The sequence below is a fragment of the Impatiens glandulifera genome, chromosome 6, assembly GCF_907164915.1.
Source record: "Impatiens glandulifera chromosome 6, dImpGla2.1, whole genome shotgun sequence".
Lineage (NCBI taxonomy): Eukaryota > Viridiplantae > Streptophyta > Magnoliopsida > Ericales > Balsaminaceae > Impatiens > Impatiens glandulifera.
Window position 1 is genome coordinate 3,287,269 of NC_061867.1, and position 16,471 is coordinate 3,303,739.

The 16,471-nt window shown below is 36.5% G+C and overlaps 1 protein-coding gene across 1 annotated transcript in view; it reads right to left on the reverse strand.

Moving 5' to 3' along the window:
• Positions 1-15,655, reverse strand: part of LOC124943990 — a 40,877-nt gene extending 25,222 nt beyond the window's left edge. Inside the window, exons 1-26 of the mRNA XM_047484448.1 lie at positions 15,351-15,655; positions 15,092-15,195; positions 14,079-14,213; positions 13,943-13,993; positions 13,303-13,397; positions 13,115-13,232; positions 12,854-12,955; positions 12,532-12,720; positions 12,290-12,450; positions 11,210-11,380; positions 9,618-9,710; positions 9,196-9,517; positions 8,954-9,058; positions 8,779-8,874; positions 8,185-8,252; positions 7,621-7,741; positions 7,331-7,537; positions 7,040-7,243; positions 6,849-6,958; positions 6,301-6,397; positions 6,113-6,211; positions 5,633-5,794; positions 5,485-5,559; positions 4,969-5,397; positions 4,599-4,898; positions 4,359-4,490 (exon numbers count right to left, since the gene is read on the reverse strand). Of these exons, the coding sequence (XP_047340404.1) occupies positions 4,359-4,490; positions 4,599-4,898; positions 4,969-5,397; positions 5,485-5,559; positions 5,633-5,794; positions 6,113-6,211; positions 6,301-6,397; positions 6,849-6,958; positions 7,040-7,243; positions 7,331-7,537; positions 7,621-7,741; positions 8,185-8,252; positions 8,779-8,874; positions 8,954-9,058; positions 9,196-9,517; positions 9,618-9,710; positions 11,210-11,380; positions 12,290-12,450; positions 12,532-12,720; positions 12,854-12,955; positions 13,115-13,232; positions 13,303-13,397; positions 13,943-13,993; positions 14,079-14,213; positions 15,092-15,195; positions 15,351-15,447 (3,843 nt within the window). The 5' untranslated portion in view covers positions 15,448-15,655. The remainder of the gene's footprint in view (positions 1-4,358; positions 4,491-4,598; positions 4,899-4,968; positions 5,398-5,484; positions 5,560-5,632; positions 5,795-6,112; positions 6,212-6,300; positions 6,398-6,848; positions 6,959-7,039; positions 7,244-7,330; positions 7,538-7,620; positions 7,742-8,184; positions 8,253-8,778; positions 8,875-8,953; positions 9,059-9,195; positions 9,518-9,617; positions 9,711-11,209; positions 11,381-12,289; positions 12,451-12,531; positions 12,721-12,853; positions 12,956-13,114; positions 13,233-13,302; positions 13,398-13,942; positions 13,994-14,078; positions 14,214-15,091; positions 15,196-15,350) is intronic.
• Between the last annotated feature and the right edge of the window lie 816 nt (positions 15,656-16,471).

A 16,471-nucleotide genomic window follows, 5' to 3' on the forward strand; every position in this document is an offset into this window, starting at 1 on the left:
CCGTACACACCAGAACAGAATGGGGTGGCAGAAAGAAAGAACAGGCATCTCCTTGAGGTAGCAAGAAGTATGATGATCTCAATGAATGTACCAAAGTACTTGTGGGGACAGACAGTCCTGACAGCAGCGAGACTGATCAATAGGATGCCCTCACGTGTGTTGGAGTGGAAGTCCCCGCTTGAGTTATTGAAAGGTGAGATTAGTGATAGTCTCCCCTTGAAGGTATTTGGTTGTGTGTGCTTTGTGCAGAACAACAGACCAAATGTGGGAAAACTTAATCCGCGAGCGGTTAAATGTATCTTTGTGGGATACTCGGCTACTCAAAAAGGCTACACATGTTGGAGCCCAGTGAAGAGGAGGTTTTTTGTTAGTATGGATGTCACGTTTCGAGAGCATGAGCCATACTATTCTTCTCAGGATACATCACCCTTTGGAGACTCGCTTGATAATGGAGGTATGAGGTGAGAGGGGGAGAGTAGCAGTGGTAGTGAGAGGAGGATAGTGGGCGTGAGCGATGTCCCTTGTGCACCGACAGGTGAGGAGGTGCCAGAACGAGGCGGGGATGACCCCGATAACGGTGGTACTCAAGCTCAAGGGGAGCTGCGAGTATACATGAGGCGAAGGAGGCAGATTGAGGATACCATGCCTACTGTGCCGCTTGTGTCAAGTCCCTTGTCCCTGCCTACCCCGACTTCTGAGACACCACTCACTGAAGAGGAGTACACAAGAGGAGTACACAGGTGATATGATTCCTCCCTCTTCCATTCCCACTCACATGTCCGTAAGGAGGACTCCTCGCCTCAATGCGGGAGTCCCCCCTGATCGATACGGTTTCCCACATGATATTGCCCAATTTGTTTCTTACTCTCACATCTTACCTGCACACGGAGCATTCATTGCATCTCTGGACATTGTCTCTATCCCTAAGTGTTGGCAGGTTGCTAAGGAGGATCCAAAGTGAAAAGCCGCCATGCTTGAGGAACTTGAGGCTCTCGCAAAGAACAAAACCTGGAAGCTTGTGCCATTACCACCAGGGAAGAAGGCGGTTGGATGCAAGTGGGTTTTCACTGTGAAGCAAAGTCCAGAGGGTCGGGTTGAGCGTTACAAGGCCCGCTTGGTGGCAAAAGGGTACAGTCAGACGTACAGTATTGACTATGATGAGACTTTTGCACCCGTGGCGAAGATGAGTACAGTGCGGACACTTGTTTCCTTAGCAGCGAATGAGAGTTGGAGGTTACATCAACTTGATGTGAAGAATGATTTTTCTTCATGGTGAGTTGTTGGAGGAGGTATACATGGAGGTCCCACGGGGTTTTGGCACGAAACAAACGGAGGGTAAGGTGTGCAAACTTAATAAATCTCTTTATGGGCTGAAGCAGTCCCCTCGAGCCTGGTTTGACAGGTTTAGGAGGGCTATGGTAGGCATGGGGTACCGGCAGACCAATGCAGATCATACAGTGTTCTTCAGGCGACATGAAGTTCACATTACGATGCTGGCAGTGTATGTGGACGACATGATTATCACTGGTAATGATGAGGGTGAGATTGCATTATTGAAGAAGAGGTTGAGTAAGGAGTTTGAAGTGAAAGACTTGGGGCAACTCAAATATTTCCTTGGGATTGAGATAGCTCATGGTGCAGAGGGGATTGTCTTATCTCAAAGGAAGTATGTGCTGGATTTATTTACAGAGACAGGTATGCTTTGGTGCAAGCCTGCGGTGGCCCCGATCGATCAAAAGTCTAAGCTAAGTGCTGAGGCAGGAGAGTCAATTGATAAGGAGAGGTACCAGAGGTTAGTTGGTCGCTTGATTTATTTGAGCCACACTCGTCCTGACATCTCCTTTGCGGTGAGTGTGGTGAGTCGCTACATGCATGACCCTAGGGAGGGTCACATGGATGCGGTGTACCAGATCCTGAGATACTTGAAGAGTGCACCAGGCAAGGGGTTGATCTTTCGCAAGAATGGGCATTTGAGTATTGAGGGATATTGTGATTCAGACTGGGCTAGTTGTGCCGATGACAGGAAGTCCACGTCTGGATATTGCATGTTTGTAGGAGGCAATCTGGTCTCCTGGAAGAGCAAGAAACAGTCGGTAGTTGCGAGATCCACAGCCGAGGCAAAGTACAGGGCTATGGCTTTAGGTGTTGCAGAGATGATATGGTTGAGAGCTCTGTTGGTGGAGCTCAAAATGGACCAAGAGGCACAAATGAAGCTGTGGTGCGACAATAAGTCAGCTATTAGCATTGCTAATAACCCTGTGCAGCATGACAGGACCAAGCATGTGGAGATTGACAGATTTTTCATCAAGGAAAAACTGAATAGCGGACTACTTAAACTAGGATATGTAACTACTAGAGAGCAAGTGGCTGACTGTCTCACTAAAGGGCTTAGTTCGTTAGAATTGTCGAGACCATGTGACAAGATGGGCCTTGTGGATATCTTTCGTTCGTAGGCTCATCTTGAGGGGGAGTGTTGGAATGTTAGTTTTGGGATAGTTTGGGGGGTTATTTGTAAGAGTGCTTTTATGCCTCTATATAACTCTAGTCTTTCATTTAATAAGAAGAGTTTTTCCTTTTTATATAAAACTACTGTTATGTTCGTCTGTCTATACAAGAAAGATCGAGACACATTTGTTTATTCACTCTTGTATTAGTGTCATGAATACTTGTGTGCATACATTCCTAACTGTGGAAATATCAATACCTTTCCAAGAAACATTACTCCAAGTAGTTGGAGAGTGAGGTCACAGGTTCGATTCCATCTGGAAGCGCTTTGAGTTTAAGCAGAGACCATGGCTGTGGGGTGTCATGCTAGTTCTTCTTTATTTTCTCAAAAAAAAAATAGTTGGAGAGTGAATTGCCTTTCCAAGAAAGTGTATGGGAATTTTGTGTCTTCCCAACAATGTTCATTTATATTTATATAGGTAGTTTCTATCATGAATTATTGTTTTATAATTTTGACTATAATAGTAGTCTTATTTGTAGATCCAAAAAGTAAGGGAAACTCAAAAGTAAGAGTGATAGTTGAATCATTCTAATGTATGGAAAATCCATCATCTTGAAATTTCTACATGGTAGAGTTTTATATGGATAGTTTTCTGTTGCATCCATTGATGACCGGTGTTGCCATTGGCAGAGGGCTGCCACAAATCATCCAGCCCAAAGTCTCACGACATGCTCTCGTCATCATCAAACTGAATACTCGTTGTGCTGGTTGCAACGGCTAGGCTGCTAGGGTAGGTGTTTTTTGGTTATGATTTGTTTTCCAGGTTTCAGAAAAAAGAAGGAAAAAAACAAATCATAACCAAAAAACATATTGACGTGAGGGGACCCACCCGCACTAACACTTCAAATGGTAAACGATGGTGTGTGATCTTTATCGACGATCACACTCGCCTCACTTGGCTCTTCCTAATGAAGGAAAAAACTGAATTTTGTCAAATTTTCACAGATTTCTTCGTCTTAATCCAAAACCAATTGCAATTCTCCATTCATGCATTCAAAACCGATGACATACGTGAATTCTTTTCTTCCAACCTCGGCGACTTCCTAAAATCAAAGGGCATCATTCATCTAATCTCCTGTGTAGACACTCCACAACAAAATGGTGCCGCCGAAAGAAAAAACCGTCACCTACTCGAGGTAACTCAATATTCTACAATGTCATTTCCAAGACACAACTATACGTAATGTTTTGATATCGACCCACTCATTGGCCTTGTCTCCAAAGTTTGACATAACCCATTATTTGGCGTTTGTCTCCAAAGTCAACAATTTTCTTTTGTTGAATCAAGATCTTTGGGACATCATTTAGGCTGAAATTTTTCACCTGATTTGAGTGAGTGTGAAATATCAAATAGGCCTATTCATTTTCCTTCCCAATAATCCCAATAATCATTTACTTCAAGTAGTTGGAGGGTCATTTTTTTTCCAAGAAAGTGGATAGGAGCTGTCTTCCCAACAAATGTTGATTTATATTTATCTAGGTAATTGTTTATCATTAATTATTGTCTTCTAATTTTGCCTACACACATTAGTTTTCTTTGTAATAGTTTAATCAATCCAATATATGAAAAATCCCTTCGCTTCAAATTTCTACATTAACTATATCTTTCAAAGTTTTGCAGATTCATCTTAATATACTCATCGTTACACTTTATTTATAATTTATCTAATATTCCAATACTCTCCTACAACAAGCGCATAAGTCCACATTCAATATCAGAAACAATTATCAAAAGTTCGGCACAGTGATACATGACTAAAAACAAGTGCAAACCTTAAATAAACCATGTTTATTTCTTTTGAGTAGTCTTGGGTTCAACGTTTTTAAGATAAGGATTTGAGACTAGCATTACCTCCACAAATGAGCTACCACCAGGATTTCTCATATCACAAACCCAGAAATACATATGATCAGTGTGTAGACTATCATCACTGATTCTCAGGTTTCCAAGAGAAGCCTTTATGCTAAAGGAAGAAGGAAACACCTGGAATAGAAAGGAACAGATTGCAGATCAACAAGGGAAATCTCTTCCAATAATTTAAACTTTTAAAGAGTTGTGAAAAGAGAAAAGAAACCAAAAGCTAAAGAAAACCTTAATATCTGTGAGAAGATTATCTTGTGATATAGTCGCTAGTTTGCTGTCATCCTCATTCATCAATACTATTTGAGCACGAGTCATATTTAATATTAAGTAGAACATGATCCTTGATTTCCCCTTCCCTAACAAACCTTTTATTGCAGGCTCCTCTAAGGCAACAGGAGCCTGTTGAGTATGCAAAACATCTTCTCTAGATGCATCATTTTTAATGTTAATGGCATCAACAAATTTGAGAATGGCAAGTATAGTTGGCCTACGACAGAAGAATGTCAAGGTAGAAAGAGTCACAGAAACCTACAATAATCATAAATGAGCAAATTAGTCACTATAAGGGCTAGAGATCAAATTTCGATGCACTGTATACCTGTTTATCAATGTTCCTATATAAATTTGAATTTTGCTCAACTATTACTATTTGAGCTTTCACAAAACTATCCAATGTGCTGGTTGCCACCATTTTATTTCCATTTTGCGCTTCACCAATGGGGAGCAGACCATCAATACGACGAAAACTAGGAGGCTGTAAAAGTGATTTTCCAGATGGACTATCAACATTTCCATTGAGATCCTCAAGCACCTCATAAAACCTATCATCGCCATCTTGGCTTAAGCTGCTGTCAAAACCCTGAGTTTCAGCATCATGGTATTTCAAAGTTTTATCAGCATTCCCAATAAATGATCTGGCCAAGTAACATGTTTGAGGCATTCCCTTGCAGCACACCAGATCCTCTATCTCCAGCGATTTAAGGATAGTACCAATGAACATGTCATTTCCTCTTACAGAAAGCTCAACCTGTTCCAAAGGACCACACAGTCCATAAATAATGTGAAGAACCAAAGAACTCTGGGAGAAAAGAGAGAGGAGCTTTGCTAGGCTTACATGGCCACCAATTGCTCGAAATTCAAACAGATGATTCTCCTCTTCTAGCAGTATATTTGTCAATCTCTGGTCTTGCTACAAAAAAAATGTCAAAAGTTATGTTGCATCCCTTGAGAAGAAAGCTTGAACAAAATGTAAAAACACGTACCGATGGATTGTATTTAAAGCATATTTTTAACTCATCAAGAACTCCAGTGAGGAAGACTTTCTCCATTAGTGTGTCCAAATTATCATGGTTCTCAATATGTTCTATCTCTGGATTCTCTTGATCAGATGAACTGTCTGACAAACCGGTTATAGGAGCAAAATCCTGCATGATAATTAATTAGATGACCCATTTCAAATGAGTGCAATTACTGAGATATACGGGAGTCAGTAATTAGTATTACAACATGAACTCACAGTAAACAGACAAAAACTCAGAGATAACAAGCTTTATCCTGTCATCTTGATAGCGGTAGCTTAAGAAAATCATCAACCCGCTACACAACGCTAGGATGTGATAAAACTACCACAAAGATGCTAAGGGAGAAAAGAAACCTAAGAATCTTCAACTATGATGATGCACAGAGATAAGAAGAAATAAATCCCTATATGATAAATATGTGGCAAAAGGATAAGAACATACTGAAGCACGATAAATTGCACCCTGTAACCGACTCAGCCATGTTCTCTTAGCATCATTAGAATCACAGCGCAATATCAATGCATTTCCATCCTCAATGACCTACATGAAATAAAGCAAAGCAAACCGAAAGTTTAAGCATAGAGGAACAAACAAATAAATATAGCATAAAATATCTATGATATAGGAACCTTGCTACTGGGATGTGAAGATTCAAAAATAGCCAGCACATGGTCCACATTGCCAACAATTTCAGCTGGAACTTGGTATACTTGTTTTCCTCGGAGGCTGAAAGGCCATAACAGGAGTAACTGATAAATACAATCAAACCATTGAATAGACAGGTTTTGGATTGAATGTGTACTATCAAATAAATGTACATGCAGAAACTCGATAGAAACATGAATCCTAACTGTCCCAGTTTGTTTTCCCAAAACATAGGAGGAATTCATGGATTTCAAAAGAAAGAAGAACGTATCTGGTATTCTTGAATTGAATTGAATGCCTTCAAAATGATACATGTTATGAATATATACACAAAAAAAATCCCTTGTAGTCTAAGATCATATTCTAATCAATTAAATCAATCACTCAAATCTATTTAGGAGGGTAAACATTCCATTCTATTCAAGGAAAGTAATAATCAAGAGAATATAGAATATTGTACACATGTCAGCCTGATTTTCCAACTAGGATTTCCCATATAAAAGAAGAAAAAATGAGTCTTTGACTTTCAAACCTCAGATACTGCTTGTAAGATCTAGATTCAGGATTTTCCAGTACATAAAGGAAAGGTCCAACAAGGAATAAATATCTTCTCTTCCATACTGCTTCCCTGTTCCCCACACCCTTGAACATTGAAAGAACAAAGAACATACATCAACAGCTTTAAAAACATTTTAGGGAAAAATTGTTAGGATAAGGAGCAACCTTCCACGTAAGAAGAGATAACCACCCCTCAAAATCTGCAGAACTCCAAGGATGAGCTAGCTCCGCATTTTGAGATTCCTCGTGCTGAAAAATCTTTAATACGTGCATTAACCGATGATAACTAGCAGGAGAAAAGTGAAACCCCAGGGTTGGAACCCGAACAGCAAGCTTTGTTGATGGATAGGACGGATTCTCCAAATGAATCTGAAAGTATCATCAGAACTAGTTAGTCAAATGTGAGCTACTGCAGAAACTTAAAACAATGAGCTCTCAATACCAAAGAGAACTTACTTGTTGAAGCTTTAGGACTACCCCGCACTTGTCAAGAACAGGCAAAAAACTAACACCACCAAGTTTTGAAAAATCTGCAGATGTATTATGAGATTCTTTACTCCAATTATATTCCCCATCCACCAGAAATGCAGATATATCAGTCAATATCATAAAAAATTGCAAATACAAATTCATGTCATCAGGTGATTCGAAGTCACTATCGTCCTGCACATGTTTGAGATGTCATCACATTTCAACTTAGAGAAGATTGAATACAAAATAAACATTGAAAAAAATCTCGATCAAACCTGACTTCGAATTATCAAATTTCCCAAATCAAGAAGAAGTTTTGTCTGGTGGACATTGTCTGGACAGAAGTCTGAAGGTATGGTAATTTTGGGAGCTGCAATGTCCAAGTCCAAGTGAAACCTAACCGAATACAAATGTAAGATAACATGAAGCTCAATTGTATTAATACTTCTATCCAATAATGTAAACATCAGGACACATTTTCTGCCTCAGGAGACAATATGGAACAACTTTACAAGAAATACTGCAATCGAAAAACATGTTGATAACCACAAACTTTGAACAAAAAATATGCAATAAAAATTCACCCCTAGTCATTTCATGATGGAAAAGTGGCAGAGAGCACATTTAATGTTCAGAGAACAGGATACAAAAAAGATCTCTCTTTTTTCTGGGGCATCGTTACAGATTACTGAACATTAATATTTCTTGAAATACAAATAACCTGACATGATCTTATTACTTGTTTTGTTTTTCCCTTCACCTTTGTAATATCTTTGTAACGTTTGAACGCATCTTGCGCTCTTTTTAGTAAAAGTTGACCTTTTAAGAAGAAAAAAAACCTGGCATGATCTTTCAAGGCTCTGTTCACTTGTTGTTGTGCAGTGCGTTTAACTTCATCAATGGTCATCTGAGAATAACAGCAATAGACATTAATGATCAATGTCAACACGGAGACCGGCACATAGAACAAGCCCCTCTATAAGAGAATCAACTAAAAATGGCTTAAGACACCATATCCATATGATTAGCTTCCAACAGCAGCACCAAGTAAGAATTCAACATAATAAGAGACCAGGTTGAAACAGATTATTCAACATTCTTGTTCCTATACTGAAGTTGCTGATGATCTATATAGCAATTCAATTATTCGCATCAAAAATATAAATAGCAGTAGCTACAATTTAAATGAAACAGAACCAAGTGATACCATAACTATCCGTCTAATAATGTGGCTTAATTGATGGTGTGGCTGACCTAGATCACAATTAGGTTAGATAAAAACATTTTCAGTCTCTCAAGAAAGTAAATTTTAACATCATAGTTCTTTTAAGAAGATAATTATCTTAGTTCACTAGGTCAAAGGTAGAGGGTGAATGGTATAGTTCAATTATATGTTATAATGAATGAGATTGTATAAGGCATCAGTTGCATACCTGCACTACAGCAGCAGTTTCCACAGCTACTGCTTGACTAACAACCGTGGTGCTTTCAAAGAAACTAATTATCCGATCAATAGGTTCTTTCAGATACTGGTCATACACATGACACCAATTAGAAGATGGAATTCCAGAAGTAAACAAAATATAAGGAGAATTAATGGTAGCATACAGTTATATAACATGGAGAAGCTTTTGCAATCATACTCCAATCCAACTTAGAGTTTAAAGGCTTGTAGTGGAAGACACCAACCAAAGAATCATAGGCTGTTCCACTCTGTGCACATAAGAGAAAGAAAAAAATGTCATATCGCAATATATGCAGAAAGGATAGTCAGTTGTTCTTACAGAGCTGTATTCATGAATAAGGAAAAATGAAAAGTTCTAAAGGAAAGTTAAAGAGAAAGGAAAGACCTTAGCAAGAAGACCATTGGGAGATGACAACTGATATGATCCAAGTTTCACATCAAAAATTTTTGCCTCTAGATAAAGCTTGACAAAACAGTCAAGATTTTTGCAGGATAGTTCAGCAAGACATTCTTGATCATCAGTAAGCTTTGTTGCGTTATGTCTCATGTGAATTTCCAATGATGTATAAAGCACGTCCCCCCTAGTTTCAGTCTTAGTGAACTGTTCATCAACACCCTCCTTATATCCAATAAGTCTATTTATCTGTTGCCACTCTTCATCACCGAAGACTCCCAACTCACTATCATTCTTATTAGATTGTCCACCCCTGCAAAAAAAAATAGGCCACCACCATGGAAGAATATAAAGAACTTTACTCCTAAAAATCAAAAGAATAAACAAGAAAACATATCTGGAAAAGCATTCACCATCCAAATGACAACCATGACTTCTTTGCTTTCCGCTTTCTCAGGTAAAGCTCAGATTCAACTGACTGCTCCACGAATTTATGTGCCAGCATCCTATAATTTTGCTCTTTCGTAAGTCAGTTGGTTCCATTATTAACCATTGATAACTTTAACCAATAATATGACGTAATGGAACTATAAATTAAATTCACAAGCACAGTCAAGCTTCTCTGACCAAATATATCATATAAACTCATTCCTTAAACAGTTAGAAGTAGTAGAAGGACAGGAAAAAATGAAGAAAAATTGAATCTTTTGAAGTTAACAAAACAATCTATTTGTATCTATTTGTACCTGTAGAATAATAAAGAGAAGTGAGAAATTTTATTTCTTGTTTATTGATTGTGTTTTCTTACATAAGTTTCAGTGCTTAAATAGTGAAAATTAAATTCGCAGAAAATGAAATGATTTAAAAAATAAGATCATATAATTGATTGGACAACAAATCTTCAATCAATTAGCAAATCAATTAGTCTAATTGGTTTGTTATTGATAACATTCAATTCTCGGTCAATTAACAAATCAATTAGTCTAATTGATTGATTTGCTAATGACTTTTCATATTTGAATATATTTCTACACTACCCTCAAGTTGGTAATAAATGTTGAGATTGCCCAACTTGCCACATCTTCCTCAAATTGACTTGGAGGAGCCTTGATTAGAATGTTAGTCACCTAATAGGTGGAGAGGATGTTGTCGAGGAGATGGAAATGTTGATGACATTCTTTCAATTTGAAAGATTCAAAAATCATGATTCACTTCGTTAGAGAAGTGGCTCTTTACTCTTGGCTCTTTGCACTTGGCTCTTGCCTTATGGCTCAGCTCTTGAAGTGAAAAGTGATAATTTTTGGACAGATGAAATGTTGGAAGAAATCTGTCGAGACATGAAGACGATGTATGCCAAAAAAAGGAGAAAAAATAAATCTGTCGAGACACAAAGACGATGCTCGATACAGATTCGACTGAACTATAAAAAAGAAAACGCACTGGAATTTATGATAGATAATTTTAGAAAAATATGAGATTATAGAATCATTTGAGTTCTCCTCCAATGGTTATTTCCACCATTGGAGGAGGCAGCGGAAAATTGTGAACAGATTCCTTCAAGAAGGAAAAACCTGCTCTGATACCATGTAGAATAATAAAGAGAAGTGAGAAATTTTATTGTTTGTTTATTGGTTGTGTTTTTTACATAAGTAGTCCCGTGCTTAAATAGTGAAAAATACATTTGCAGAAAATGAAATGAATTAGAAAATAAGAACATTAATTTATTTGACAGCAAATCTTCAATCAATTAGCAAATCAATTAGTCTACTGATAACATTCAATTCTCGGTCAATTAGCAAATCAATTAGTCTAATTGATTGATTTGCTACTAACTTTCCATATTTGAATATATTTCTACAGTAACACATTACACGGAAATTATCATCTATATCTATTACATCAATAAATAGTCACACCCCAACTGTTGAAAGATCCTCAAGAAATTTGTTGAAAATTTTATATAAATTATATAAACAACAAAAGTTCATCAGAAATAAAATAGTACCTCCACTGCAGTATAAGTTCGAAATCAAGCTCACGATCCATTTCCTCAATTTCCTTATTATCATCAATAATTGTCCGAATGAGGTCAGATTTCAGCAGTGACGCATAAAGTGAAATATACCGCTTGCGCAACCTTGCATTTCTCAAGACCTGTTCCCAAGAGAGTTTCCCACTGCCATATACGTTGATGTTCTTTGTATTATATAAAGAACATATCAAATTTCTTTCTGAACAAAAAGAGCAGTAAAGCTTGCTTTTCCAAAATCCAAACCAATCTTAATACATAAGCACAAGTACATATCACGAGAACCGAACCACACCCACTGAACACGAAGCTAAAAGAGTGGAGTGAAACATAAGAATCACAGCTGGTCTTACCATTAATATGAAATAGAAGAAGTGGTCAAGATAGTCACGAATTTAAGGCATGGAAAATAATAACATAAAATTTATTGGAAGGTGACATGGCTGTTCACATCAACTATAAATTGCTTATCTGATCAGATGTATCATAGTCAAAGATTCTGAACATAAAACGGTGTTTAATCAAAAAGAAACAAGTAGAAATAACTGTTGAAATTCAGATAAGGTCTTCCTGTTTTATAGCCATTAGTTTAGTAGACCCATTCAATAAAATTATTACTAAATTTCTCCAAGCATTGTCTAACAACGACAATAACCTACAAGGCTACTATCATAGTTTGCCAGGGAAACAAATGAGTATCACCTACTATTTTAGGAATGAGTTACATGCCCCACTCTTACAGTGAGGGATCCAAGAAGCAAAAGATCCAACCAACTTCCCAGAAAAAAAAAAACATGCAAAAGAACATCCAGTTTTTAGTTAAGAGGTATTCGAACTAGAATATAAATATCAAAGATAATTATCTACTTGAGAGTTAACTTTAAGTGGTTATTAGATAATTATCCTAGACTAATATTCCATGATTTTAGGAAGTATATTTAAAGCGCATGACCTATGGAATACAATCCTCACATTTTAATCACTCTTAATTTTCACAAAACACATGCACCCAAAGGAGAGGAGAGCATGAAACAGACATTGAAGAATGAAGATTACCTTGCCTTCTTGAGTTCATCTGAGACAACTCTGTAAGCATATCTCCACCATGAGCGTGGATCTGTTTTAACTGGAACAAGTGGGCGGAAATGAGCATATTTCAATCGTTGATTGAAGGCCGCAAAATTGTCAGCTAGTCTTAGTAAGTCCCTGTAACCACTCTAGAAATGTAAAAGCAATCAACCTTCTACGTCACAACAGAGTATCATTAAAATAGGAAACAGATAGTAGAGAAAATCAACCTTCGATAAACAGAATGTAACATCGTCCAAGTTAACAGCCGCTCTCTGCAGAGGTTGACCATCATTAGTAGATGTGTTCTTGCGCAATTTTGTGTAATTCGCATTGCCAGTAACGGGTTGTAAAAGATAAGTGTGGTTTGTTATGGGACTATCAGCTGGTTTTCCACTTTTTGTGCCAAATTTAAGGACCTGTAATAGGAAGATAAATGAAATATAAGCAAATAATATTTAAATCAACTTATGACTACACAAACCTGATACACAAGTAGTACAGTAGGATATAAATACAAATAGAAACACAAAGTTTGTGAGCATATGATACCTGTCCCCACTCAATGGGTTTCAAATCTTCCCAAGGTTTATCAAGATGCCAAGGGAAACTGTCCGAATCCAGATAAACTGCCAGTTGTTCAAGCTCCACAGACTAAGAATGTGAAAGATGGCAAAAGATACAGCACATTAGTTGATTAGAAAATTTCTCAACATACAAATGATTACAACCACAACATGATCATGCCAACAGAACTTTTGGCTGTCTAGGTAGTCCGGCCTATTTTGTATAGAGAGAATGAGAAGACAAAACCTTTTGAATCTGCTCCAATGCACCTCCAGTGACAAACGTCTCTTTCCCATTATCATCAACTGTCACGGCAGACAACTTTTCCAAAGTTATGCCAGCTGCAAATGGGTGACCAAGATTACTGCAAATAAGACAACTCCGTGTAAGTATCAGAGGAAGACTATATTTCACAGAATGGTATAGCTAGTTACCTCTCACAATCTTCATATCTGATGTGAATGTTTGTAATTGAAAGCTTTAGGTTTCCGATGATTGTATCAATCAATGAGCCAAGCCATGTTTTGTTCTTCATCGATATCAGAAACAAATAACAAGAGGTCAATGACATGGATGGTTACCAACAAACCACAAAAGAAAAAAAACATTCAACTTAAAATACAAACCTAAACCTTATAAGGCCTAAGGTGTGACAGATAAACAAAGCTAAAATTATCCCAATGAAAAGTTTTATGTGTTAACAATTTTAGAAAGAAAGACAAAAAAAGGTACAAACTCCTAGAAGGGTTTCCTGCTAATCAATATAAAACTAGGTCATCAATCAGGATAAACAAGATGTTTCTTATCCAATAGAGTAAATATCCTCTTTGCAGTCTTAATAGCTGATATATAGAGTAAATATCCTCTTTGTTTTCTTATTTATTGTTTACAATATAAATCCGTGTTCTGTCCAAAAAATAAATTTGTTTTTTACTTCCCTTTTGTAACGCTTGAACGCATCTTGCGTTCTTTTTAATAAAAGTTGACCTTTTTCAAAAAAAAAAATAGCTGATATATGTAGTACAAACTAGAAAACTTTAATCATAAAAGGAAAAGTTAAAAGTAAATGATTACCAGTTCTGAAGTCATTAGCTGCTTAGTTTCTAATAGCTTCATTTCTGTTTCCTGTCACAAAGCAAACATAGAGCTGAGTTTTTGAACTGTAAATCATGGAAACAAATCCACCACAAAAATGAGAAGTGTTATTAACCTTTATACGGTTTTTTCTAATTTCTTGTACGGCATCTTCAGTGCTCCCCTCAACTTGAGTTGCAGGTTCAGCCAATAAAAAAATCTGGTCCAAAGATACCACTACTGGTTCTTTACCAAGCCTGCTCCATGGAATCTAAAACTCAAACAAAAATAAAGGAAGAACATCAAGATCACCATAGAAGCACATTGATAGTGACACTGCTGCCAGATAGTTGCCAGATCAAGCATAGTTCCTTCTTCTAATTTTTTCGGAAGGCACAATGTGCCTATGTAAAATTAAAAGAATAGCCACACTTATTGCACTACAAAAAAAACAAAAAGGTGATTAAATACAAAAGAGTTGAGGAAAGTACTTTCCAAAACATGCAATCAGATTGAACACCAAAAGGGATCCATCTCCACACCAAAAAATGCCACTTCTCACACAAAATAAATGAAAAACCAACAAGATAAAAAAAAAAGGACAGTCACATTAAAACAAACCAGTAAAAGGTTCCAGCAAAACACACATCAAATCAAACCCTATTGAGGAGAACAGTCTCATCCAACCCCCACTCTTTACACAAAAGCAAGTTAGTTTGATCCTCTCTTCGTGGATATCCCCAGCCTCCTTGAGAGGGGTCCTGGGTTCGAGCCCATCAGGCGGCAAGTTCCGTGTTTTGTTAATTGGTTAAGTGTGTTTGAGGGCTATCTGCTTAACCCCTTATGGGCACATTTTTTTTCCCAAAAAAAAAAGCAAGTTAGTCTGTATTGTATTGTTCACTTTATCCCTCTAGCAACATGAAGACTTCAAATGCATCAAAAATTTCCAATCAAATTCCTAACTAGCACCTAAATCATAGAGGCTTTAGCTAGCATTTCAAATGCCTAGTACCAGGTACCCAATTTCATATCCAGCAAACGCAACTTAATTTGGAGAACATTAAGATTCACTTAAATTAATATTCTAGAACCTTCATCAATATAAGATAAATAATTCAATGATATAAAATGCTACTTTAATCAACAAACCTTCAGCTTTACAGAACCCAGGAATCCAGCCTTAACCTTCACAGGCAATTTTAATGCATTCAAAGCTTCTGGCTTCAGTTGCATATTCGTTAATTCCACATTTCCTGAAAAAAAAATAGATTAATGTGAATGAAACAGTAACAGACCAAGGAATAAGTACAAAATTATATATATACAGTACACTAATGACTCAATAAAAATGATGAACAAGCAAACAATTCAGATAAAAAATCAATTGCAGAATGACTAAGTCACTAACCTTTCCATACGCTTATCTTTAGCGCTTCTTTATTGAAACCTTTTACGTAGTTTCCAAGGTACCTCTGCAATAGATACGCGACCTGATCCTCCAACATCTTCAATCAACGAACTCTACTGACGCTGCACAGTGTCAAAAGAAGAGACTATCAGAGTATTCTGCACATACTGTATATACTGTATATATCAAACAGTTTGAAAAGATTTCTCATATGCAAGCAAACAAACAAACAGAGGATGTAGAAAAGAGAGAATCGCTCGGTCTGTAAGTTCAGATTCGAAAATGTAAACTAAAGTTTGTTGAGTCGTGGTGTAGTCGCCTTCATACACGTGGAGAAGCGAAGAAAGAGGGAAATCTGTAATTCAACTGGCCTTTTCTAGAACTCACTTGGAATGTCGGTTAGCATATTTCTATTTTTATTCTTTTAAATATTAATTTTCATTAATTAAAAAATAATAATATCAAGGGAATTTAAATATTAAATATTAAATAATATAATAAATTTATAAAAACAATTATTGTTAGATGGTCTTGACATCAATGACCAAATTTAAGTATGGATAGGGTTGGTCTAGTTGGTTTATTAAAATGATTAATCATTTAGTTTTGTGTATTATTTTGAGTGGAATTAATTTTGCGAAAAAAAATTTTGCTAATGAATCTTCTATCAATGTTTGGGACGAGGAAAATTTAACGACATACAATCATTATTGGTCTAATGATTTCGCTAGTTGAATTATATATAAAAAAAAATTAAACATTCATTATATAGAGTATTTTTATAACATAATTTTTATTTTAATAGGATACAAACAAATGTTTACGTCTGAACAATACGTTATACATTGACAAAACATTGATAGTTTTAATGTGAGGCATTGTTACAATTTGTTCGATAAGATGATTGATATGATTTTAACATAAGAAATTTAGAAGTTGAAAATTTTATCCAAAATCTCACTTTTTTAAGCACTATTCATGGTGAAATTTTTACGAAAATATATAAATGAAAAAATGTTATACTATGATAAGTCATTGTCGTATGTGTCACGAGAAGGTTGAATTGGTGACTTCCTTACTTTTGTATTATGAATGAGTGGAGTATTATACTATGATTTAAT